The 27,868-nt window shown below is 43.8% G+C and overlaps 1 protein-coding gene across 6 annotated transcripts in view; it reads left to right on the top strand.

The window, feature by feature from the left end:
* Positions 1-27,868, top strand: part of LOC106581027 (BCAS3 microtubule associated cell migration factor) — a 338,435-nt gene that overhangs the window by 105,909 nt on the left and 204,658 nt on the right. For 4 of the 6 annotated variants that reach the window (XM_045703731.1, XM_045703733.1, XM_045703734.1 and 1 more), the window contains 2 exons: positions 5,089-5,239; positions 20,114-20,158. In XM_045703731.1, coding sequence (XP_045559687.1) covers positions 5,089-5,239; positions 20,114-20,158 — 196 coding nt within the window. The remainder of the gene's footprint in view (positions 1-5,088; positions 5,240-20,113; positions 20,159-27,868) is intronic. The other 2 variants (XM_045703732.1, XM_014162693.2) reach the window with 1 other exon arrangement.

The raw sequence follows: 27,868 nt of genomic DNA, 5'->3' as shown, positions 1-27,868 counted from the left end.
CAACCCTCATGGAGTCTGTTTCTGACCATTTGAGCAGACACATGCACATTTGTGGCCTGCTGGAGGTCATTTTGCAGGGCTCTGGCAGTGCTCCTCCTGCTCCTCCTTGCATAAAGGCAGAGGTAGCGGTCCTGCTGCTGGGTTGTTGCCCTCCTACGGCCTCCTCCACGTCTCCTGATGTACTGGCCTGTCTCCTGGTGGCGCCTCCATGCTCTGGACACTACGCTGACAGACACAGCAAACCTTCTTGCAAAGCTCGCATTGTTGTGCCATCCTGGATGAGCTGCACTACCTGAGCCACTTGTGTGGGTTGTAGACTCCGTCTCATGCTACCACTAGAGTGAAAGCACCGCCAGCATTCAAAAGTGACCAAAACATCAGCCAGGAAGCATAGGAACTGATAAGTGGTCTGTGGTCCCCACCTGCAGAACCACTCCTTTATTGTGGGTGTCTTGCTTATTGCCTATAATTTCCACCTGTTGTCTATTCCATTTGCACAACAGCATGTGAAATGTATTGTCAATCAGTGTTGCTTCCTAAGTGGACAGTTTGATTTCACAGAAGTGTGATTGACTTGGAGTTACATTGTGTTGTTTAAGTGTTCCCTTTATTTTTTTGAGCAGTATATATATATATATATATATATATATATATAGTCTACAGTACTACTGCCAAGAGATGAGCTATAGGTGTACCTACCATAGGAGTCCCCTTAAAGCCTACCATTGACTATGTACATACCCAGCGTTCGACAGAGCTGCAGGAGTTGTGTCTAGGGGGGCATATGTGGGAGGGAATGCTTTCACCTCCAGGTAGTTGTTTGTCCCCCTGTGTGCTGAGGGTGTCAGGTTCTTGTCCGGTTATAGGTAGCACACAGGAGGAATTTTTTCTCTGTTGAGAATTCCTTTTGAATTTCCAGCCGAATGTAAAATGTTCCTGTTTTGATTAATTTAATAGAGTGAGTTAGGTCCGCTCTATACCAAATGAGCATACCCCCTGAGTCCCTTCCCTGTTTCACACCTCGTGGTTTGGTGGATGGAACTACCAGCTCTCTGTAACCTAGAGGGCAACCAGTGGGTCCATCTCCATAGGTCTGGTCTGAGGGGGCCTAAATGGGGTGTGGGCATGGTTGACTTGGGGGAGGTTGTTGATTGGTGGAGGTGTGTATGTGGCTGGTGGTGTTGTGGTCTGGATGTAGGTCCTCTCAGCATGGGTCCTCTATATGTAGGTCCGGGGGGGGCGGGGGAGTGTCTCGCTGGTCTGGGCGGGGTGTCTTGATCTGTTGCTCCTGTGTGAAGTGAGTATTTTAATAATAATAGTTTGGGGAATTGCGATCGCAGGGCTGGTTTGGCATGACAGTGAAACTTCAGCTCAACAGAGTAGCTAAAGTTCCTTTCTCCTCTTATACCCCCTCATTTCCTTCACCTTAATCCCTACTTCCTGTGCCCCCTCCCTCTCTCCCTCCCTCCTTCCCTCTTCACTATAACATGTCTGGGAAACTTGGACAAGCAAGAAAGGCATGAATGGATGAAACGGTATACACTGAATGTACAGAAAATTAGGAATACCTTCCTAATATGGAGTTGCAGCCCCTTTTGCTTTCACAACAGCCTCAATTAGTCGGTGCATGGACTCTACAAGGTGTCAAAAGCGTTCCGCAGGGATGCTGGCCCATGTTGACTCCAATGCTTCCCACAGTTGTGGCTGAATGTACTTTGGGTGGTGAACCATTCTTGATACACACTGGAAACTGTTGAACGTGAAAAATCCAGTAGCGTTGCAGTTCTTGACACACTCAAACTGGTGTGCCTGGCACCTACTACCATACCCCGTTCAAAGGCACTTATGTCTTTTGTCTTGCCCATTCAACCTTTCCCATTCACAATCCATGTCTCAAGCCTTAAAAATCCTTCTTTAACCTGTCTCCTTCCCTTCATCTACACTGATTGAAGTGGATTTAACATGTGTCATCAATAAGGGATCATAGCTTTCACCTGGTCCGTCTGTCATGGATAGAGCAGGTGTTCCTAATGTTTTGTGCACTGTGTACATCAGTATTCCCTAGCCTTGCATCCGCTGCTTGCTTTCTTTCTGCCTGTCTCGCTCTACTCTCTCTTTCTACGTCTCTCATTCTACTTCTCTCTCTCTACCTCTCTATACGTATCTCACTCTCTCTACCTCTCTCTCTCTCTCTCTTTACCAACCAGAGTGCTCCTCTTTACCTTACTTGCTTTTTCACGGCCAAGTCCCAAGTCCACGCGCAAACAAAACACAATTCAAATTCAACATGAAAATATTTGTCAACAGCTGCAAAGTCTAGACACTTTTTTTCTTCTCGGAAACGGCCGAGCTCATTTCTTGTGTGCATCGGATGCAAATCGGGCAGCAAAAGCGAGATATCCATGACCGGGCTGAGAGGGAAACCGAGAGACGCTGTTTAGATGAGGATGCAAATTGGTTCGGAGCAGAAGGGAGTGAGGGAGGGATGTAGAGAAGGATGGAGATGGAGGGATAGTGGTAGAGAGAGTGAGGGATGTAGAAAAGAACGGAGGGAAAGAGGTAGAGATGGAGGGATGGATGGATGGATGGATGAAGGGATAGAGGGAGCAAAGTTTCGGATCAAGGGAAATGGAGGGAGGGATGGAGAGATCAGGCTGGGTCAGGTGACATGCTGACCTCTGGCGGGAGCCTTGGCTGGACTGGGCCGGGTGGATTTGCATTGATGGATCTTCTTTCCATGGGGCTGTCATGTATCAGTTCTCAGGCACATCACGCCCCAGTCATTAATCAAATCATGGCCCCATCTCGCTCCCTCGCTAGGCTAGCGATCTCTCTGCCAGACACTCCTTCTCCTCGCTCTCCCCCTCAGACAAGCAGACATCCAAGATGTGTTTTAGATATCGTCTTCTGCCTGTGCGTGGTTTTCGCCACTTTTCCCTGTCCTCTCCTCACTGACTGGCCTCTGAGTTGGGCCCCTTGGAATAACGGAGGGGGGTGTAGCGGTCCAGTCAACAGCCCAATAGCCACGATAGCTCCACCAAAGTCAACTACACCTGTTCCTCTTTGGGTTGTCAAGGGTGAGGGGGTTAATGTGGTGCATGCAGACACAGAGAGAAAGATTGAGATGGGGAGAGAGACTGAGAGAAAAGAAAAAGAGAGACGGAGAGAGAGCGGCGGGTTGAAGTGTCCTGCTGGAAGGATGCTAAATTCATTAAGATTTTTTCTTCCTCCTGTCCTACGTTTAGGCCAGCTGTAGCACCATTATGGCTTTACAGGCTGCTTCCTGTTCAAATTCCTCCTTTTTTCTCCTGCTCTTCCACACAAAAGGTGGCTGCGTTGGGGGTGTAGTGCTTTTGAAATTTGAAGGGCCCTCGAGAGCCCAGGGCAACTGTCTCTCTCTCTGTCGGGTTGGAGAGACGGAGAGGCTTAGAGGCCAAGTGGGAAGGAGGGCTGTATTCCAAATGGCACCTTTTTCCCTACATAGTGCGCTACTTTTGACCAGAGCCCTATGAGCCCTGGTCAAAAGTAGTGCACTATATAGGGAATTGGGCTCCATTTGGGATACAAACAAAGTTTGTATAACGTCCTCATCTCTGAAGGCCCTGCTGTTTTGTTGGGCCTCCACATCTAAATGGTCTCTTTTTGGATTAACACAAAGACATTATTTGGCCGCACTAATGAAACACAGAGAAACACTTTAATGATCTAAACCCCCTTCTCCCCTCCTCCTCCCCCTCTTCCTCCCCCTGTTCCCCCCTTCCTCCTCCTCTCCCCATCACTGCTTTGATTCCAATAATAATCACAACCCTCTTCTTCTTCATTGTGTTGTTTTTCTAGCATGTTTTCTTTTGTCTCTTTGTCCCTGGGTTCCCCCCTTTTAAACTCGATGGCTGTCGTCTTTCAAATGCAACAATGGAGAAAGGAAAACATTCAGAGAAAGATTATTGAGTTTTGGTCCTGAAGGTTAAGCTGTTTTTCTGTGAGAGTACTTAAACTTGAATCTTTGTAAGGACACAGATTGCATTGTAAAATACATCATAGTACATTCTAGGTTGAAGTGTATTGTGTCGTGATGGAGAGTAGAGCTTATGGAGAAATTGGTCAATCCTGTTTCCCATATTGTCTTTATTGAATGAGTTATTTATATTGAACAGGTTAATGTGATTTAGGAATTATATGGAACTAATGTTGAGGGCTATGATCAGGTCAACCATCATGCGAAGAGTTTACCGTTCTCCTCAGATGACCTGCATATTTAATAAAGCTCTTCATATTATATTCACTGTACAACTTCAAAGGGATATATTCCATAGATCATCAAATAGTGTCTCATCAAATAGTTGTAACTTGTTGAAACCAGGTATGATGTGGTGGACATAAGAACCAGCCGTTGGTTTTCACTGTAAAAACGTCTCGTAATATTTAACATTCACGCAATAGATGTTGAACTCCTAGAAGTGACCTGACTGACTTACTGCTGCTGTTTTACATGCAACAGTTGTACTCATAGGAATGAATGGATTCTACATTACTGCTTTGGTATTTACAATTAGTGCTTAAATGTACAGTTAGAGAAAGGGACAAATTCTCTGTCTACTAAGCCTGCAGTGAGCAAACATCTTTGTGTGTGTGAGTGCGTGTTTGTGTGTTCATGCCATACTTAAACATCATGAACCTCTCTGATGTAGCTCTTTAAGGCCAGTCGATGTGGTGCCCTTTGACATGGCCTGATTGTGTTTAGCTTGGGCTCCACTCAGATGAGAGAGGTGTGTGTGTGTGTGTGTGTGTGTGTGTGTGTGTGTGTGTGTGTGTGTGTGTGTGTGTGTGTGTGTGTGTGTGTGTGTGTGTGTGTGCGACTCCTGTTGATTAGGTCTGATTAACTGGGTACTAGTGGCTCTGAGGCGCCGCATCTTGAGCTGGTTACCTCTAATCAGGGCCACGGCTCCTCTAAGGCCTTGGACCCCAGGTATGCGTGTGTACATATGTTGATGAAACATAGGACTACATGAACTGTTGCATTGTTATTGTTGGACTTGGACTATAAAATAGGACTTGTATTAAATATTTTCTCTCTCTCTCTCTGTGCAGCTAAACTCACCAGCCAGGAGTCGTACAACAACTTCACCAACAACAACATGGGTAACCCTCGTCTGTCCCCTCTGCCCAGCCTCACCATAGTGCTGCCCCTGGCACAGATCAAACAGCCCATGACCCTGGGCACCATGACCAAGCGCTCCGGGTGAGTCTTCCTGCCCTGCATCCAGCCATGTGTTGTTGTCACACTCTGTCCATCACACTCTGTCCATCACACTCTGTCCATCACACTCTGTCCATCACACTCTGTCCATCTAACTATTCACTAGTATTAACCTGAAGTAGCCTTTACAACTCAGCCTGTCCTCCTTTGGTCACAGCCAAAGCCATTGATCATGTTGAATTTTTAGTTGTTCATCTGTATCTGTTATGAACCCATTGATCATGTTGAATTTTTAGTTGGTCATCTGTATCTGTTATGAACCCATTGATCATGTTGAATTTTTAGTTGTTCATCTGTTATCTGTTATGAACCCATTGGATCTGCAAGAAACATCCACATGATATTATACCCAGCCTGGTTTGGAGTCTGTTGCCAGTCTGTCTCTATGTACAGCTACACTACAGTAAAGCTACATGTCTCTATGGAAACATTTCCCAGTGAGTCTCTCTATCAGGCAGTATCTGTGCGTGTCAGTGTGTCCTCTCCCTTGGTCAGTCACGCTATGACTAAGTCTGTAGTTTTAAGAGGCGGTGAGTCAGAGGAGAGAGACTGCACCTTGTGAACTTCATTTACATACAGGTGGCATCACAATTATGGCTGGATTTTAATATTTTCATTTAAATGTCATTTTCCTGTCATGTTTGAATGGGACATGTTGTAATGATGGAAGCAGCAGGCTACTGGAGTTTCTTCCCAATGATATTAGATCACTTCAGTTCGGTATAAAGATCTGAGACTGGTGGTTAGAAACACACCATCATTAGTTTGATTCATCTGCATGATTATTACAAGGGATTTGTTTTATGGTGAAAGGAAACCCTTTTTTTGCATGCCCTACTTAGCAAAACACAGTAGGTAGAGAGGAGAGATTTGAGCGTATAACTGGCAGGTCATCCTTCTGGAGGAAACTCCTAAACTGGCTAGTTGATTATTACTTTTCTTTTTACAGATCGGCTGCTTTAGTCTGCCTGCCTGCCTGTCTGCCTGTCTGCCTGTCTGCCTGTCTGCCTGTCTGCCTGCCTGCCTGTCTGTCTGTCTGTCTGTCTGTCTGCCTGTCTGTCTGTCCCAGCCAGCCAGCTTTCCAGTATCCTTTCACTCTCAAATAGACAAGCACAACCTTCTCCTCAGGTCTCCTCTCTACTGTATCAAGTCAAGACAATAGGACTGTATTAGTTGCCACAGCAACTCAGACATGTACATTAAAGATAACTCCCATCTCACCATTCGTCTGTCTGTCTGTCCGCTTCAGGAGAGAAGGCATCAGGGCGGGCTAATGAAGCTAGACAGGCAGCTGTGCATCCCTCTCCTGCCCTGCACCAGACCCCCTGCATACATACATACACACACACACACCACACACACACACACACATACACACACACATAGGCGGCAGGTTGGGCCCTTGAAGTGCGGGGTGATATCAAGTGTGTTCACGCAGACTTGCGCAGGAGTATCTAGGCACCATCTGTTTGTTTGCGTAGCCGGCTGTGTGTGTGTGTGTGTGCGCGCACGCAAACGGGCCATCCGGTAGCTGTATTTACACCTGTGTGAGCAGATACCCGTTGGGAGAGGAACACACCAGGTGGTTAACCTACATTCTCTCATGGCCCGTCTGTCTGCAGCCTATTCTAGTGCATTTCAAACACACACACTCCATTGCCCCACAGACCGCTCCTGGAGGAAGCCACCACAGTCTTTGTTCCACACAGGGCACCAGTCTGAAGGTATCCTCCTGTCCTATTCCAACTTCCTTTATGACCTCCTATGGGACCGGACTAGCCGTTACTATTAGAGAAAGACTGATATGGATTCTTTTCGGGCCGATAGCGTTTTTTGGGGGTCAAGTAGGCCGATAGCCGATATTCAATATAATTACATTTGAAGATTTTGATGACAAAATATCCCAGAGATAGCCATGTATGCATCAATTTTAAAATCAAACAATACATTTGACTTAGATTGATAAAAACTAACTACATAACGGTAAAACTTTTATTTGAATGTTACCTACTCACAATACAGGTAAATGCATATTCAATAGGACTGTCTGCATGCATTGAGTTATTGAGCTTGTTTTGGTTGATCGAAACAAACTCAATAATGCTACAGTTGACATATGGGACTTATATTATCCTACTGATCAACAACATTTGTATAGAAGCATCACTCCAGCATGTCATGCCTGTATGGAAGGACATCATATAGTCAGTTATTAGTTTGAGAATATGAAGAAATTCTATTCATTGCAAATGTGTCCAACCTAATGATTTGTGATCACAGAGGCTTATGAAAGTAGGATTTTTTTGTCATTTTCCATGATCGGGAAGGAAAGAAAAATCTTCAGATGTCAGGACGCATCTCTAAAACATTTTAAAACACTTCTTTCTTTCCCTATTTCAACAATCATCTAATCCGACTATCAATTGTCAATTTATAGATATGATTGCGTCTGGTCAAATCAGCGCCATGAAATAGCTAATGTTACGTCGCAAGTCAGATGGTTCGTTCCCGAAAAATGATAACCAGCTAACGTTAGCTAGCTACGTTGACTATTGGCGCCTATCTGACATCTTAGCACCATGTTTATCTAGCCAGCTAGCTAGCACAGTAATAATATTCGTAGCTAGCTAACACCACAGATGAAAGGGTTAGTTATCATAATCTTTGCTAACAAGTCACATAGCTAGCTTGCTTATTGCATGTATGTCCAGGCATGTCGACACAAGCCTTGTTATTAGTGAATTAAGTAAACTAATATTTGCAACAGGAGTTTTGATTTTGGTCACTGTGTCAGTTCATCCATTTCTCAATATTGCACCTTTCTGTTGGTAAATGAGCTAGCTTGCTGCTGCTTCAGATTTTCCCAGCTAGACCTTCCTCTGCGTTGTCCAGTGCTCGTGGCTCAGGCAGTGAGTGGCTGCTGGCATAGCAGCAGTTTTGCTATGTAGACTATTGTCTAAGCCGATAGAGAAGGGCTGATAGACTAGAAAAGGCCAATATCGGCCCAATATATCGGCTTAATTGCTAACAGGCCAGAATTGGAGCTGAAGACTTTCAACAGTTTGCTTCCCTCAGAAAAAGCCATTAGGAGTAAGGGAGATGAAAGGACACCCCCGTCCCTCTGTCCCTCTTTCAGAGTTGTTCCAGTTGTCTCTGTGTTTGGAGGGAGGGGATGAGATGAAACCCTGTGATGCACAGCATCCTGCCCCGATAACCTCCACCAGACGAGGGCAGATTTCCAGGGTAAGGGAGCAGACAGAGCTGGAGCCAAGGCTCTGGGACACCTCAAAGTCACTACAGAGATGTGGGCTCTCTCCCCACTGGGTACAACAGACATGGGTTCAAATAGTATTTGGTTTTTGATTGAGCGTTGCTACAGAGCCAGATGGGCAGGGTACTTTTGAACCCAGGTCTTTAGTACAGTGAGAATGGTGGAGGAGGAGACCCCCACATGACCTCTGGTTTCCTGTCAGCCATATTTGGCAGAAGTCTGAGACGGAGACGGAGAGACAGAGAGTGTAAAAGAGAGAGAGAAATGAGCACTGTCATTTGAGGCCTTCGAGAGCTTTTTAACTTTTTAGTGTTTGGTTGCTTCAATCCTGGATTGTATTGCAAGCAAAGTATACTCTGAAATGCACTCAGAGAGACACGTGTTTGAAATGAAACGGCAATGAATTAGAGATGGAGATGAAAAGGAAAACAAGGGAATCTGACCTGGAGTAAATCCCACTGATGGGTATTCTCCGCTAATGCAGACAGAGATGGAGAGAGCGAGGGAGATGGAGAGAGCGAGGGAGGGAGACAGAGAGTGGGCCCTCCTGACCTTCCACAGATGGGCAGAACAGATTACTATAATACTTTTGTACAGTAGGAGCAACTAGCCGCCTGCCAACCCATTGTCTCATAGAGCTCTAATGAGAAAAGCACTGAGAGGAGATGGGCTTTAAGAGCCTAAAAGCAGCTAGCGAGCCCTGTAGCGCCAGGCCTCCAGCACACACAGCACTGCGTATGGAACGTGTCACATGCTAAACCGTTTGCACAAATCACCCTCTCCTCCCTTTAATGGCCCTGGCGGAGCAGCATTAAGGCCCATGGGTTAAGAGTTGAATGTGTGAACGATTACTCCATGGGAGTGGGGTCGTCAACCTCCCAGGTCGATTTATCACTTTCTCTATTGGTCTCTCCCCTCATCCCCTCTTCCCCCCTATCAACCATCCGCCTGCTTTTCTTGGTGTTTCTGTGTGTTCTCAACAGAGTCGTAATGCGAGCATTAGCTAGCACGTTTGGAGACAAACTTTATATATACTGTAAGTAGGGCCTTTACAGTGTTTTCCATTAGCTCGGCCGGTTACAGACTCATTTTCAGCCAGCTATATTTTCCACTTCATATTAACAAGGCTACTTTTCATTAAATTGTTTTTAAATTCGCTTGACCGTCGAGCACTTTCCTGCTAGAATGAATGATATGCATCTCTTCTAGCGATCTATTGATAGGATAGGTGCCTGTCAGTCACAAAGTAAGCGGTGACACTGAGACGCAGCAGAGAGGAAGAGGTGAATCTGTCCAAAATAAGCCCAGTATGTTTCTATGGGCATATTTTGGACTGAAGCTTGTCACGCCTTTGGGACAATGTTAGGGCGGAGACCTGAGCATCTCATCATTATATACAGATCTCTGGTTGCAGTCAAATTTCTTTACACGGAGGTGTGGGAGGGTATAAGGTCTTATATTGAGAGTATGAATAGGGTCTTACATTGAGAGTATCTTCATCATGATACCAATAGAAAATAATAGCAATCTATATTTTCAAAAGCGTGTGAGTTTCATGTTCATATTTCACAACCTCCACGGGCTTTTGGAGTTGCCTATACGCGATTTAGCAAAATAATAGGCCTACACTTGATTTAGGCTACATGCTAAATGCACGACACGCTACTGAAATAGTTGAACACACGTGGGTAAGCTATTGCTTCTAATGTAGACTTTTTGGGAGTTTCAATCAGCACTAAGAAACAATGTTATGCCTTCAACTGCATTCACCTACTTTATTCCAATATTTTTGTGTTTCAGTGCTATTTATTCCCACAGTAAGTCTTTATGTATCCATCTAGTTGTGGTTAAGAAAACTGTTTGAAGGGTTATGCAAAGAGACGGGTGAAGTGACATGCCTCACAAAGTTTAGAATTGCCAGGAAGATGGTAACAGGCTAGTAGTAACAGCCGCTGCCTAGCAACCATCAAGAGCTTAAAAGCGTGGTGCATGCCAGTGCTGCCTCAGCAATACGGCTACGTTTCATACTAAGCCGTAGGCAGAACTTTACAGCAATCATGACTATGTCGGTTTGCAGAAATTAAAGTTTAGGCTTTGATACCGGCAACACCTTTCAGATATAAATAAAAGGCGGAAAAAGTTGGCGTGAAAACGTCTTAGTATGAAAGTTGTAGAAGAAAGTAGTCCTGATCATATACTGTAGGCCTAGACCAAGACAATATCCAGAACAACTAACAATACTCTTGAGTTCATACATTTTCAGTCATTCAAATTGTAAAGTCATGTCTTTATACACAATACCACAACAAATTCTTCCGATCTGGGAGGTAAGGTCTTCAATAATTTCATTGTGTATTTCAGATGGAATCAGGGCATTAGAATGTACCAGAGCACACCAAAATATACTTTCCTCAGCTAGATTTTCAAACACCTCGGGGGGTGCCTGGCTGGCTACTTTTTCTATTTGTCTAGCTACTCTATGTACAGTTGAAGTCGGAAGTTTACATACTCCTTTTCCAAATACATTTTAACTAAGTTTTTCACATTTCCTGACATTTAATCCTAGTAAAGATTCCCTGTCTTAGGTCAGTTAGGATCACCACTTTATTTTAAGAATGTGAAATGTCAGAATAATAGTAGAGTGAATGATTTATTTAAGATTTTATTTCTTTCATCACATTCCCAGTGGGTCAGAAGTTTACATACACTCAATTCGTATTTGGTAGCATGGCCTTTAAATTGTTTAACTTGGGTCAAACATGTTGGGTAGCCTTCCACAAGCTTCCCACAATAAGTTGGGTGAATTTTGGCCCATTCCTCCTGACAGAGCTGATGTAACTGAGTCAGGTTTGTAGGCCTCCTTGCTCGCACACACTTTTTCAGTTCTGCCCACATATTTTCTATATGATTGAGGTCAGTGCTTTGCGATGACCACTCCAATACCTTGACTTTGTTGTCCTTAAGCCATTTTGCCACAACTAGTATGCTTGGGGTCATTGTTAATTTGCGACCAAGCTTTAACTTCCTGACTGATGTCTTGAGATGTTGCTTCACGCAATGTTCTATCCTCACGATGCCATCTATTTTGTGAAGTGCACCAGTCCCTCCTGCAGCAAAGCACCCCCACAACAGGATGCTGCCACCCCCGTGCCTCACGGTTGGGATGGTGTTCTTCGGCTTGCAAGCCTCCCCCTTTTTCCTCCAAACATAACGATGGTCATTACGGCAAACAGTTATTTTTGTTTCATCAGACCAGAGGACATTTCTCCAAAAAGTACGATCTTTGTCCCCATGTGCAGTTGCAAACCGTAGTCTGGCTTTTAGAACAGTGGCTTCTTCCTTGCTGAGCGGCCTATCAGGTTATGTCGATATTGGACTAGTTTTACTGTGGATATAGATACTTTGGTACCTGTTTTCTCCAGCATCTTCACAAGGTCCTTTGCTGTAGTTCTGGGATTGATTTGCACTTTTCGCACCAAAGAACATTCTTCTCTAGGAGACAGAACGCGTCTCCTTCCTGAGCGGTACGACAGCTGCGTGGTCCCATGGTGTTTTATACTTGCATACTATTGTTTGTACAGATGAACGTGGTACTTTTAGGCATTTGGAAATTGCTCCCAAGGATGAACTAGACTTGTGGAGGTCTACAATTTTTTTTCTGAGGTCTTGGCTGATTTCTTTTGATTTTCCCATGATGTCAAGCAAAGAGGCACTGAGTTTGAAGGTAGGCCTTGAAATACATCCACTGGTACACCTCCAATTGACTCAAATGATGTCAATTAGCCTATCAGAAGCTTCTAAAGCCATGACATCATTTTCTGGAATTTTCCAAGCTGTTTCAAGGCACAGTCAACTTAGTGTATGTAAACTTCTGACCCACTGGAATTGTGATGCAGTGAATTATAAGTGAAATAATCTGTCTGTAAACAATTGTTGGAAAAATTACTTGTGTCATGCACAAAGTAGATGTCCTAACCGACTTGCCAAAACTATAGTTTGTTAACAAGAAATTTGTGTAGTGGATGAAAAACGAGTTTTAATGACTCCCACCTAAGTTTATGTAAATTTCCAACTTCAACTGTACTTGTGGAAGACACCACCTATACTGTATATCAAATGTAATTTGTGTTGTAATCTTTTATATCATATTGTTAGTGCGTTTGGAAACTATTTGCCTAGTTTTATCAGTTTTTTAAAAGAATTTAGCATGTCAGAAACAGACAACCTATCGACATCACTTATTACCATAACCATCTGGAACAGACTGCCTGCATGACTTTAACAAAATTATATTTCCTCTATTGACCAGCAGTGTCCCTCTCCAAACTGAACTATAAGAAATAAGAAACAGCACAACATGCATTATTTGAACCCAAGATCCAGTACATGCTTGTTGCATTGAGACCTGAAACACTACTTATCCGTATCCTATCAGCCACCATCCATTTACCCAGCAGGAGGCTAGCAGGAAGCCAGGGGTTAAGTGCCTCACAGGGGAGATAAAGTACACCAGTGATGCCCGCCTCCCAGTGCCAGTGAACGCTCAATTGAGGCCAGGGCCCGACGGTAATGTTAAAATGTTGAACTACCCCCCCTGCCCATGCTGGTTGGCTCGCTTTCGGATGTAATGAACCCATGCCCATGTTGTTATGTTAGCTACTGGCTAATCCCTATCCATGCTGTTAGGCTAGCCACTAGCTATTGGATATCTGTGTAACCTCTGGCCCATGCTGTTTGGCTGCTGGCTAAATGTGTTCGAACAAGCATAACAGGAGTAGAGTTAGCATAGCCAAGACCCACTGGTCCTGTTAAAATGTTAAACTGACCCCCTGTCCTGTTGTTAGACTTGCTACTATAGAACTCTGTGACCCCCTTCCACATGTTGTCTTGATATTGGTTAGTTGTGTGACCCCCCCTGCTCATGCTGTTTGTCTAGCTACCAGCTAACCCTTTAACCATGTTGTTTGACTACTGGCTAAAATGTGTTTGAATAAACATAACAGGACCCCCGACCTCCATTACACTGCTCACCCCAAGTCCAACCACTCAGACAAAGGTCTCTTCTTTAAGAGGACAACACTGGTCTCCAGTGTGCGTTGGAGGTTATATAGACTCAACAGTAGTCTCCAGTGTGCGTTGGAGGTTATATAGACTCAACAGTAGTCTCCAGTGTGCGTTGGAAGTTATGTAGACTCAACAGTAGTCTCCAGTGTGCGTTGGAGGTTATATAGACTCAACAGTAGTCTCCAGTGTGCGTTGGAGGTTATATAGACTCAACAGTAGTCTCCAGTGTGCGTTGGAGGTTATATAGACTCAACAGTAGTCTCCAGTGTGCGTTGGAGGTTATATAGACTCAACAGTAGTCTCCAGTGTGCGTTGGAGGTTATATAGACTCAACAGTAGTCTCCAGTGTGCGTTGGAGGCTATATAGACTCAACAGTAGTCTCCAGTGTGCGTTGGAAGTTATGTAGACTCAACAGTAGTCTCCAGTGTGCGTTGGAAGTTATGTAGACTCAACAGTAGTCTCCAGTGTGCGTTGGAGGTTATATAGACTCAACAGTAGTCTCCAGTGTGCGTTGGAGGTTATATAGACTCAACAGTAGTCTCCAGTGTGCGTTGGAGGTTATATAGACTCAACAGTAGTCTCCAGTGTGCGTTGGAGGTTATATAGACTCAACAGTAGTCTCCAGTGTGCGTTGGAGGCTATATAGACTCAACAGTAGTCTCCAGTGTGCGTTGGAAGTTATGTAGACTCAACAGTAGTCTCCAGTGTGCGTTGGAAGTTATGTAGACTCAACAGTAGTCTCCAGTGTGCGTTGGAGGTTATGTAGACTCAACAGTAGTCTCCAGTGTGCGTTGGAGGTTATATAGACTCAACAGTAGTCTCCAGTGTGCGTTGGAGGTTATATAGACTCAACAGTAGTCTCCAGTGTGCGTTGGAGGTTATATAGACTCAACAGTAGTCTCCAGTGTGCGTTGGAGGTTATATAGACTCAACAGTAGTCTCCAGTGTGCGTTGGAGGTTATATAGACTCAACAGTAGTCTCCAGTGTGCGTTGGAGGTTATATAGACTCAACAGTAGTCTCCAGTGTGCGTTGGAGGTTATATAGACTCAACAGTAGTCTCCAGTGTGCGTTGGAGGTTATATAGACTCAACAGTAGTCTCCAGTGTGCGTTGGAGGTTATATAGACTCAACAGTAGTCTCCAGTGTGCGTTGGAGGTTATATAGACTCAACAGTAGTCTCCAGTGTGCGTTGGAGGTTATATAGACTCAACAGTAGTCTCCAGTGTGCGTTGGAGGTTATATAGACTCAACAGTAGTCTCCAGTGTGCGTTGGAGTTTATATAGACTCAACAGTAGTCTCCAGTGTGCGTTGGAGGTTATATAGACTCAACAGTAGTCTCCAGTGTGCGTTGGAGGTTATATAGACTCAACAGTAGTCTCCAGTGTGCGTTGGAGGTTATATAGACTCAACAGTAGTCTCCAGTGTGCGTTGGAGGTTATATAGACTCAACAGTAGTCTCCAGTGTGCGTTGGAGGTAATATAGACTCAACAGTAGTCTCCAGTGTGCGTTGGAGGTTATATAGACTCAACAGTAGTCTCCAGTGTGCGTTGGAGGTTATATAGACTCAACAGTAGTCTCCAGTGTGCGTTGGAGGTTATATAGACTCAACAGTAGTCTCCAGTGTGCGTTGGAGGTTATATAGACTCAACAGTAGTCTCCAGTGTGCGTTGGAGGTTATATAGACTCAACAGTAGTCTCCAGTGTGCGTTGGAGGTTATATAGACTCAACAGTAGTCTCCAGTGTGCGTTGGAGGTTATATAGACTCAACAGTAGTCTCCAGTGTGCGTTGGAGGTTATATAGACTCAACAGTAGTCTCCAGTGTGCGTTGGAGGTTATATAGACTCAACAGTAGTCTCCAGTGTGCGTTGGAGGTTATATAGACTCAACAGTAGTCTCCAGTGTGCGTTGGAGGTTATATAGACTCAACAGTAGTCTCCAGTGTGCGTTGGAGGTTATATAGACTCAACAGTAGTCTCCAGTCTCCAAATCACCACCGAATTAAAGTTCACTTTGTGTTATGTTTCTTTTTTTCTCTCCATCTAAGTAACCTCTCCTCATATCCGTGGACTAATACAGATAGTCGACTGCCCTGCTAGTCTACACACACACACACACACACACACACACACACACACACACACACACACACACACACACACACACACACACACACACACACACACACACACACACACACACACACACACACACACACACACACACTGTCGTGCTAGTCTGGAGAGATTCAGACGGATGCTCCGTCCCTCCACAGCAGATAAAATAAAGAAGTGGCGTGCCGTGCTTTGATTGGCCAGGGGCCTTGTTTGCGTCCCAAATGGCACCCTATACCCTATATAGTGCACTACTTTTGACAAGGCTCCATAGGACTCTGGTCAAAAGTAGTGCGCTACAATGGGAATAGGGTGTCATTTGGGAGTTCCTGCAGTACTGATGTGGTCTGCTGTGTTCAGGGACAGAGTTCAGCCTCATCTGGCCATTATTACTGTTGGGAAAAAGCTGTTTACTGTAAACTGTTTACAGGGGTCTGTCACTATCTCTGAACATGCAGGGTAAACACAGGAACACACTCCCACTCCTAATGGCTTGTAAACACTGGCCCGGGGAACACACACACTGACAGAGAGATACACACTCAAAAAAAGACCGTACACACCGTCACAAAGAACCGGACACACACTCGCCCACACCCTCAGAGGCTTGCAAACACACACAAATACTCACAAAGACAATGCACAAACACAAATATACACTCACCCAAAAAAGAAGTCACATGCAGACACATGATGTTCTTTTCAAACACAGTAATAGTACGGCAGTATATCTAAGCCATAAACCAACAATGTTTAATTGGCATTAATGGAACGTCCCTGTGACATACACAAACTTCATTTTATATGACAGTGATTCTGTAGCGCATATCTGATTCCTTGGTAACGCCCTAAGCAAAGGTAGATAAGATTTCACTTTTTTCTCTTTAACCCTTTACACTCGTATCTGTATTAGAGGTCGGCCGATTAATCGGCATAGCCAATTTAATTGGGGCCGATTTCAAGTTTTCATAACAATCAGTAATCGGAATTTTTGGGTGCCAATTATGGCCGATTACATTGCACTCCACGAGACTGCATGGCAGGCTGACCACCTGTTACACGAGTGCAGCAGGGAGCCAAGGTAAGTTGCTAGCTAGCATTAAACTTATCTTATAATAAACAATCAATCTTAACATAATCACTAGTTAACTACACATGGTTGATGATATTACTAGTTTAACTAGCTTGTCCTGCATTGCATATAATCAATGCGGTGCCTGTTATTTTATCATCGAATCACAGCCTACTTCAACTTAAAACCGCATATTTAGTTAAAATAAATTCATGTTAGCAGGCAATATTAACTAGGGAAATTGTGTCACTTCTCTTGCGTTCAGTGCAAGCAGAGTCAGGGTATATGCAGCAGTTTGGGCTGCCTGGCTCGTTGCGAACTGTGTGAAGACCTTTTCTTCCTTACAAAGACCGTAATTAATTTGCCAGAATTTTACATAATTATGACATAACATTGAAGGTTGTGCAATGGAGCAGCAATATTTAGACTTAGGGTTGCCACCCGTTCGATAAAATATGGAACTGTTCCATATTTCACTGAAAGAATAAACGTTTTGTTTTCTAAAAGATAGTTTCCGGATTTGACCATATTAATGACCTAAGGCTCGTATTTCTAATTAAGTCTATGATCTGATATTTGATAGAGCAGTCTGAATGAGCGGTGGTAGGCAGTAGCAGGCTCGTAAGCATTCATTCAAACAGCACTTTCCTGCATTTGCCAGCAGCTCTTCGCTGTGCTTCAAGCATTGCACTGTTTATGACTTCAAGCCTATCAACTCCCGAGATTAGGCTGGCAATACTATTGTGTATATAAGAACATCCAATAGTCAAATGTATATGAAATACAAATGGTATAGAGAGAAATAGTCCTATAATTCCTATAAGAACTACAACCTAAAACTTCTTAACTGGGAATATTGAAGAACTTGGAATATTGAACCACCAGCTTTCATATGTTCTGAGCAAGGAACTTAAACGTTAGCTTTTTTACATGACACATATTGCACTTTTACTTTCTTCTCCAACACTGTGTTTTTGCATTATTTAAACCAAATTGAACATGTTTAATTATTTATTTGAGACTAAATTGATTTTTATTTATGTATTATATTAAATTAAAATAAGTGTTCATTTGGTATTGTTGTAATTGCCATTATTACAAATATATATGTAAAAATCTGCCGATTAATTGGTATCGGCTTTTTTTGGTCCTACAATAATCGGTATCGGCATTGAAAAATCATAATTGGTCGACCTCTAATCTGTATATTGGTTGAAAATGGCAGATTTGGGCACTGATAAGCACCTAAATTGGAAATCAGTGGCTGTACAGTAACATGCTATAAATGACGTCAGAGCTCAGGCTCTCCGCTTCACAGCTCTCTATGGGTTTTGACTGACAGCCGTTGTGAACTTGAGCACCACGCACGACAACAAGTTGCCCCTATCACTCACACTAATTGGGCAACTTGTGCTAATGTTTTGTTGTCTGAGTGAGGGAAGTGCTGTAAATTAAGATGATTCTATGTATTTTGAAGAATGAGACGTTGAGGATTATTATCAAAAACTTTGATCTCATACAAGCAAGCCAAACACCTTTTGAGTCCAAATGTGCACTTCACATTTTCATATCATTAAACTCATGTCATATACAGTGTCAACGTTTATGATCACTGTGTTTAATGTACAGTTATAAGATGACATGTCGTCACACCCTGAGTTGTTCTGAACAGAATGATCCTGTGTTTGTTTATTGTGAAGAGAATTTGCAGCTGAACACACATCTGAATGACTCCTTTCAATGCTCACCAAAATTACCATCTGAATTGCCTTGTGAAAGCCTGACACTGTAAGATCCTATTTTATAACATAGCTAGTCATGTTGGCAACAGAACAAGCTTTCAAATGATGCCCACCTGACCCAGATTTCTATTTATAATGTGCTCTTTTGGGTTTGCATAAGGAACAACAGTAATTGTGACACAGTAATGGTGGGGATGCAGGGTTTTGTTCTAGTAAGTCAACGGCACAACTAGGAGAGCTTAAAAAAAGCACCTTATAGTTGAAGACTCTTCTTTGAGTCATAAAAGTACATTACAATTACATAGGAACTGTGCACTCTTTTGACCAGAGCCCTGTGTGACCACTTGGAGACACCAGTTAGTCCTCTCACTCAAACTCTTGTCATTGTTTTGTCTTATGATACACCTACCCCACATTTACCAGGAATATTCTTATCATGTTACTAGATTTTTCATATTTTGTTATCAACGATTGTGCCAAAATGCTAATAAAATCAACTGTTTGGGTAGTCTTGTGTCAGGCGAACTGTTGTGTCCTCAACTTTGGTGTAATAATTTCCGCTATCTCTAAACTGTTCCCTTTCAATTGCTACCATGCTTATGCATTTCGAATTTCTTCTGTAAGAATTTTTTTAATTTAGCCTATCCATATAGGCCGATTCCCACGAGTGTAAAGGGTTAATATAAAAAAAATGTCAATGCCTTGTTCCAATGTATGAAAAAGCATACCATGATTTATCATCAAGACTTTGTAGTTCTTATTCATACACTCTTTCCTTCAAAGAAAGAAAATAAAAAAAGTTGATGGATAGCTAAAAGGAAAAGCATGCTCGTACGCTTCCTCTGCCAAAAGTATGGTACAACACACACTGACACACACACACACACACACACACATACAGTATGTCCTCTGCCAAAAGTATGGTACAACACACACACACACACACACACACACACACTGACACACACACACACACACACACACACATACAGTATGTCCTCTGCCAAAAGTATGGTACAACACACACACACACACACACACACACACACACACACACACACACACACACATACAGTATGTCCTCTGCCAAAGTATGGTACCACATACATACATACATACATACATACATACATACATACATACATACATACATACATACATACATACATACATACAGTACTTCCTCTGCCAAACGTATGGTACAACACACACTCACACAGACACACATACAGTATGTCCTTTACCAAACGTATGGTACAACACACACTCACACAGACACACATACAGTATGTCCTTTACCAAACGTATGGTACAACACACACTCACACAGACACACATACAGTATGTCCTTTACCAAACGTATGGTACTGCACTTTACAGAATGGTCTGAGTTGTTGAGTCAAGGAGTCATGTCCCAGGTTTCAGATCAATTCTAACACGGACAGTTTGCTTCCTGCTTTATGTGTCTTGTACGATTAAACAGACAGGTCAAACATGTAAGATGAAAAGTCTCTCTGTCCTAGGCTGACTGGCTAATAATGGTTTTTCCATCTATCTCTTCTTTGTGTGTCTCTCCCTCCCCCATGAAGACCTTACCTCTTTGGGGCAGGATGTTTTGCCATTAAAACTCCATGGTGAGTTTCCCCTCCTCACTACCTACCTACCAGCATGCTCTGTTGTTGCTCTGTCCTGGCTCAAGACAACAGATGTGTCCCAAATGGAACCCTATTCTTTATTTAGTGCACTACTTTTGACCAAAGCTCTGATCAAAAGAAGTGAACTTAATAGGGAATGAGGTGCCATTTGGGACGCAATCAACGACTGCATCCATCACATCTTTTCATTCGTGTCTGAGTATATTGTGTATTTTCAACACATTCTGTCAGTTTGTTCAGTCATTATCCCTGAGGAAAACACCATGGACGTGCCTCTCTTTTTTTCACACTACTTTTTTGACAATGTTTTGATTCTCTTGTGCTCTTTAAGTGGATTTCAGTTTACACTTTGGGTGGGTGATTTCACAAGCTGCTTGTCTTGTGTCTATGCCTAAATCTGACGTCAAGATTCACACCAAACAACATTTAAGCCCACATAAACTGTATAGGGAATTGGGATAGGGGTTCGTATTGAGAAAAGAAAATGGTTGATTTCTGAATATTTTTTTATGGCGTGGTTAACTCACAAACCCAGAGGTATGTTGGAACATCACTGGAACCTTCTTTTCTGGCTCCTTGTGGTCTATTTGAACCCACCACTTCTTCATGATGGTGACCGATCTCTCTCGCTCTCTTTTTCTATCTTTCTCTCGCACACTCATTCCCTCTTCTTTTGCTGTTCACATTAAACCACAGACCGTTGTATTAAGAATAACACCTTGGTTGATCTCATGTTTTTCCCATTGTGTTTTTATTGTTATTTTGTGGCAATATGATTGAACAATCGGGTGTGCATGCGCTTCAGTCCTAAATTGCACAAAGCCTGTCCGTTGTGAACAGACGTGTGGCTAATATGGCTTTAGCCATCCGTCTGTTTCTTACTTTTTCTTTGTACGTCAATATTACGATGTAATTGTTGAATGTCATGTAATCAGTGATTTTTCTCCCTTTCTGGGAAAACAACGTGGTGCTTATGTGTGAACTTAGAGAATAACATTGTTGTTGATTTGAAATATGGTTGTTGATTTGTTATAGGCCTATAATCATTTCCTTGAACTTTGAACATTTTGGAATAAGAGGTGGATTGTATAGTCATGAAAGGGCAGTTAGCATTATTTTGTACGTACAGACATTTTACTATTCATGCATCATTCTGTCTCATCTCATCTCATTTACCTCAGTTGTGATGAAAGATGCCTACTTTTATACAACATTGTCATAGCCAATTTTCCTCAAAATGTAAATTACACAGCCGCCGCACACAGGCCTATATGTTTAATATGACGTTTTTGTCCACGGACCTCAGTTTGGGCCTAAATCTACTGTGAACGACAGAGAACATTACAGTTCTCTAAGTTAGCAATGAGTTTTCTAACCATGCAGCTCTCTAATACTCAAGAGGGTAGAAAGTTCAGTCTCTCTCTGTCAACGCTGTCTTGTGAAATCAGATGCTTACAAGCTTTTAAAAAGAATCCCCATTATGACAGTCACTTATGGACAGATGATTGAGTGGCTGGACTCAACGGCGATGCAGTGAACTTTTCTTCCTCCGACTCGCTCTCTCACTCCTCTCTCATTCCTCCCTCCATTAACTTCAGGAAATGAATAGCATGTGGTTCCTTCCCCAAGTCTTGGCTTTCCTCTCTTGTTGTGGACAGTTACTCACTCATACTTTTTAATTGAAGCTTGTTTCCCCCTCCTCTCTTAGCTCCCTCCCAGCCCAGCTAGGCTCTTAGTGAGTTCAGAGAGTGGTATGCTTTTCAAAGGTACATCATTAGCATTTGTTAGCATGATGAACCCCCCCCCCCACACAGTAACAGCAACTGCCTACCTTTTGCTCTGCCTTTGGCTCCAACTCAAGCTAGCTAGTTAAAGCACTATTGTTCCTGTAGCAGCAGGTCCCTGGACTGAGGGCATAACAGATCATTGGTCTAACGTCATCATTTCAATTGTGTTTTCTAAACAGTGTTTTTTTTGGACGGGCTGGAGAGGATGTGTGAGATGAGGAGCTGGACATGTAACAAGGCCTCTCTTTCTCTCCCATAATGGCTGGCAACCAAATGGCACCCTATCCCTTATAATATAGTGCATTATAAGAGTGTATATATAGGGAATAGGGTGCCATTTCTGACACACCCAATGACACACCCAGTACAGTAGTACGTCTTCCTCTCCCCTGAAAAACCTCTTCTCTGAACCCTGATGTTCCCCATCTCCATATCCCTCCTTTTTTTGAACAGTTTAGGATGGAAGAGTGTGGCGCGTAACCTCGGACCACCAGCTCACACTAGACTAGCTGTTAAATATAGACGTGGAACCTCCATCTAGGACTGTTCTAGGGTGTGGCAGGCAGACAGGAGATGCAACCATCCTACAATAAATCCTTCTCTCAGCAGTAGTGTGATGAGGAACATTAGACACAGAGCGAGGAAGGGGGGTTGAAGTTTCTGATTCTCTGTGTGCATCCCAAATTTCACCCTTTTCTCCACATAGTGCACTCTTTATTTTTATTTCACCTTTATTTAACCAGGTAGGCCAGTTGAGATCAAGTTCTCATTTACAACTGGGACCTGGCCAAGATAAAGCATAGCAGTGCGATAAAACATCAACACAGAGTTACACATGGAATAAACAAACGTACAGTCAATATCACAATAGAAAAATCTATATACAGTGTGTGCAAATGTAGTAAGATTAGGGAGGTAAGGCAATAAATAGGCCATAGTGGCGAAATAATTACAATTTAGCATTAACACTGGAGTGATAGATGTGCAGATGATGATGTGCAAGTAGAGATACTGGGGTGCAAAAGAGCAAAAATGAACAATATGGGGATGAGGTAGTTGGGTGGGCTATTTACAGATGGGCTATGTACAGGTGCAGTGATCGGTAAGCTGCTCTGACAGCTGATGCTTAAAGTTAGTGAGGGAGATATGAGTCTCCAGCTTCAGCGATTTTTGCAATTCGTTCCAGTCATTGGCAGCAGAAAACTGGAAGGAAAGGCGGCCAACGGAGGAGTTGGCTTTGGGGGTGACCAGTGAGATATACCTGCTGGAGCGCGTGCTACGGGTGGGTGTTGCTAGGGTGACCAGTGAGCTGAGATAAGGCGGGTCTTTACCTAGCAAAGACTTATAGATGACCTGGAGCCAGTGGGTTTGGTGACGAATATGAAGCGAGGGCCAGCCAACGAGAGCATTCAGGTCACAGTGGTGGTTAGTATATGGGGCTTTGGTGCCAAAACGGATGGCACTGTGATAGACTGCATCCAGTTTACTGAGTAGTGTTGGGGGCTTTTTTGTAAATGACATCGCCGAATTCAGGAATCGGTAGGATGGTCAGTTTTACGAGGGTATGTTTAGCAGCATGAGTGAAGGAGGCTTTGTTGCGAGATAGGAAGCCGATTCTAGATTTTATTTTGGATTGGAGATGCTTAATTTTCAAATATGGGCCCTGGTCAAAAGTATTGCACTATATAGGGAATAGGGTTCCATTTGATATTGTTCCATTTGGGAGGCAGCCTCTGATTATTTCGCTGAGATGTTGAAACGGCGTTTTAGTCAGTCTTCCCCACTCAGTCCGCTCGGCTCCCAAATAGCATCATCATTACAGCCATCTGTCTGTAGCTCCAGCCCCCTGCCCCAAGGCCACCTCTGTTTTGGAAGGCTGCTGTAAAATAATAAATGTGACGTTGAGGGATGTGTCCTCCACAAGGCTGCCCAAAGCCCTCTCTCTCGCTCTCTCTTTCTGTGTCTCTCTTGCTCTCTATTTCTCTCTCTCTCCTCTCTCTCTCCCTCCCTCTCCCCATCTCTGTGGTTCTTTCTCTCTCCTCTGTCTTAATGACCAGACCCAGTCTCAGGCACTGATACGTATTAAACATATAGCCTGGGCTTTGCCACCGTTCCTCTCAACCCCGTTCTGAGTTACACTGGGTGTGTCCCAAATGACACCCTATTCCCTATGTAGTGCCATACTTTTGACCAGAACCCTATGGGCCCTGGTAAAAGTGTGTATATTGGGAATATGGTGCCATTTTGAATGGATCCACTGTTCTGCTCTACCCTACAGGTCTCTGCAGCTCTTTGTTGCTGGAGGAGCCGACAGAAGTAAGGCTCTATCGTATTTGTTTATGGCGAGGGACCAGCCCCCTCCCAACCCTTCGATGGCGCCTCATGTTCGCCACGGCCCTGTAATGCGAAAGGGCTTTGATGGTGGACGTCACAGATTTAATTACGCCCTTGAGGAAAAGCTATTAGCTCAGTCAAAAGTCCTCATTTGTTAAATGAAAAGTGGAAATGACATACGAGTAGTCTTTTCAGTGAATTAAAGTTGCAGAGAAAATGAAGTCTTCCCAATAGCACAAAATAACATCTCGTGGGGAGAGGGGGGGAAAGGAATTTGGCTTCTGTTTAGTGCCATCCATCTCCCCCTCTCTCCCGTCCCACTCGGTATATTTATTTATTTATTGTCATTTATTGATACTGGGTTCCACCTTTCTTTCTTTTTTCTCTTTCCTGACCGGTTCCTCGGTACCGTATGGTCCAGAGTACAGCCCGTCTGTCGCTGTGTAAAAACATCAACACTTCAAGTGAGACAGAGAGGAAAATAATCATTTGAAACTGAGATGAATAACCATTTGCGTTAATTTCTACTAGAACCAAGCTGTGATCCCACTCCCATTAGGAGACAGTGGTAACCCTGTACTCTTCAAAGAGAGAATATGTAGAGTATCTGCAGTAGCTGATCAGTATGGAGTCACCACAAGGAGAACTTATCACAGTCTGTTGTGTGTGTGCACTTGCAGGCGTACATATGTGTGTTAGTACCCAGCCCTGCAGCATAGATTCTTACAGCAGTCTTCTCTTCTCAGCCACAGCGCCGTAAGAGCCCTTTACACTTTTAATTTGTCACTGGGTCTTTCCCCTCAATGCATGAAAACATGTCCTTTTTATTCAATGTTATTCCTTGATGTATTATTCAAGCCGGCCTCCATCCAAAGACAACCGTGAAAAGCGGGGAGATAAAATACCTTCCTTCACACCACACACAGCGCCGTGTGGCAAACGCGTCAGCCTGAGATTTCACCCCAAAACCAAATTCAAGCCACTGGAATAGGATTTGTGTTTCCTGGGGATATTGAAACCAGTTGACCACAATTTTTTTCCAGTAAGAGAGAGAGAGAGAAGAAGCAGAATGTTGGAGAGATGAAACCCCTCACTAAAGAAGAGCCCGACAGACTCCATCACTCTCACCACTAGCTGTCAAAGACACCACACACACAAATCACAGTGAGCAGTGAAGTGAGATTACATGTTCTATAATGACTAACACATACCCCAACCCTCTTTCCCTCCCCTAACCATTCACCAGCTCCCATATCATTTACTCTGTTAAAGAGAGATCCAGAGCACGGAACAGGATTTGTTGAGTTTCCCATCACCATATCAGTCATACTTTGATATGCGGATGTTGTGTTAGAGAGGTTGAGAAACGGGGAGAGAGTGACTGAATAAGAAAACGTAGAGAGAGAGTGACTGGAAGAGAAAATGTAGAGAGAGAGTGACTGAATAAGAAAATGTAGAGAGAGAGTGACTGGAAGAGAAAATGTAGAGAGAGAGTGACTGAATAAGAAAATGTAGAGAGAGAGTGACTGGAAGAGAAAATGTAGAGAGAGACTGAATAAGAAAACGTAGAGAGAGAGTGACTGGAAGAGAAAACGTAGAGAGAGAGTGACTGGAAGAGAAAAGGGAGAGCGAGACTGAGGGAAGGCGGAGTGAGAAGGAAGCTGTTTGCTGTGTTGGCTGACCCCTGGCCGTCCGGCAGAGGCTCTGCATGTTTTCATAGCTCTGTATCTCCTGGACACGCTGACAGACAGACAGTCGGACGGATGGACAGATCCGAGGAGGCAAGAGGGACGTAGAGTTAGCCAAGGCAATATCCTGACATGGTCTTATCTCTCCTCTGCTTCCATGGCTTACTGTAGATATTTGGTTATCCAGCCTCACCCCTCACTCTCTCTCTCCAACACTAATAAATACACAGCCAGTAACGCTGTCTAGAGCACCCCCCGTTCTACCCAGAAACATCCTTCACACGGTGTCGGCTAAACAAAGACCTCAACATCTCCCCCACGTCCAGGGAGTAATTTACGAGCTGCTGACAGTTTGAAGGGAAGAGGAGGAGGGAGAGTTGAGGCCCGCAACAGGTCATTCAACACCTGTTAGTGTGTCACTGAGGCTGAGAGGCCAAGAAGAGTTCAAGCACTGGACAGTATGCCATCACACTGGATTCAACAGAACAGCTTTGGGTACATACAGTGAGGGAAAAGTATTTGATCCCCTGCTGATTTTGTACGTTTGCCCACTGACAAATAAATGATCAGTCTATAATTTTAATGGTAGGTTTATTTGAACAGTGAGAGACAGAATAACAACAAAAAAATCCAGAAAAACACATGTCAAAAATGTTATAAATTGATTTGCATTTTAATGGGGGAAATAAGTATTTGACCCCCTCTCAATCAGAAATATTTCTGGCTCCCAGGTGTCTTATATACAGGTAACGAGCTGAGATTAGGAGCACACTATTAAAGGGAGTGCTCCTAATCTCAGTTTGTTACCTGTATAAACGACACCTGTCCACAGAAGCATTCAATCAGATTCCAAACTCTCCACCATGGCCAAGACCAAAGAGCTCTCCAAGGATGTCAGGGACAAGATTGTAGACCTACACAAGGCTGGAATGGGCTACAAGACCATCGCCAAGCAGCTTGGTGAGAAGGTGACAACAGTTGGTGCGATTATTCGCAAATGGAAGAAACACAAAAGAACTGTCAATATCCCTCGGCCTGGGGCTCCATGCAAGATCTCACCTCATGGAGTTGCAATGATCATGAAAACGGTGAGGAATCAGCCCAGAACTACACGGGAGGATCTTGTCAATGATCTCAAGGCAGCTGGGACCATAGTCACCAAGAAAACAATTGGTAACACACTACGCCGTGAAGGACTGAAATCCTGCAGCGCCCGCAAGGTCCCCCTGCTCAAGAAAGCACATATACATGCCCATCTGAAGTTTGCCAATGAACATCTGAATGATTCAGAGGACAACTGGGTGTAAGTGTTGTGGTCAGATGAGACCAAAATGGAGCTCTTTGGCATCAACTCAACTCGCCGTGTTTGGAGGAGGAGGAATGCTGCCTATGACCCCAAGAACACCATCCCCACCGTCAAACATGGAGGTGGAAACATTATGCTTTGGGGGTGTTTTTCTGCTAAGGGGACAGGACAACTTCACCGCATCAAAGGGACGATGGACGGGGCCATGTACCGTCAAATCTTGGGTGAGAACCTCCTTCCCTCAGCCAGTGCATTGAAAATGGGTCGTGGATGGGTATTCCAGCGTGACAATGACCCAAAACACACGGCCAAGGCAACAAAGGAGTGGCTCAAGAAGAAGCACATTAAGGTCCTGGAGTGGCCTAGCCAGTCTCCAGACCTTAATCCCATAGAAAATCTGTGGAGGGAGCTGAAGGTTCGAGTTGCCAAACGTTAGCCTCGAAACCTTAATGACTTCGAGAAGATCTGCGAAAGTAGTGGGACAAAATCCTTCCTGAGATGTGTGCAAACCTGGTGGCCAACTACAAGAAACGTCTGACATCTGTGATTGCCAACAAGGGTTTTGCCACCAAGT

Source organism: Salmo salar, chromosome ssa20 (genome assembly GCF_905237065.1).
Source record: "Salmo salar chromosome ssa20, Ssal_v3.1, whole genome shotgun sequence".
Classification (NCBI taxonomy): Eukaryota; Metazoa; Chordata; class Actinopteri; order Salmoniformes; family Salmonidae; genus Salmo; species Salmo salar.
The sequence above is the reverse complement of the archived record's forward strand: the minus strand, read 5'-3'. Positions and strand labels throughout refer to the sequence as shown.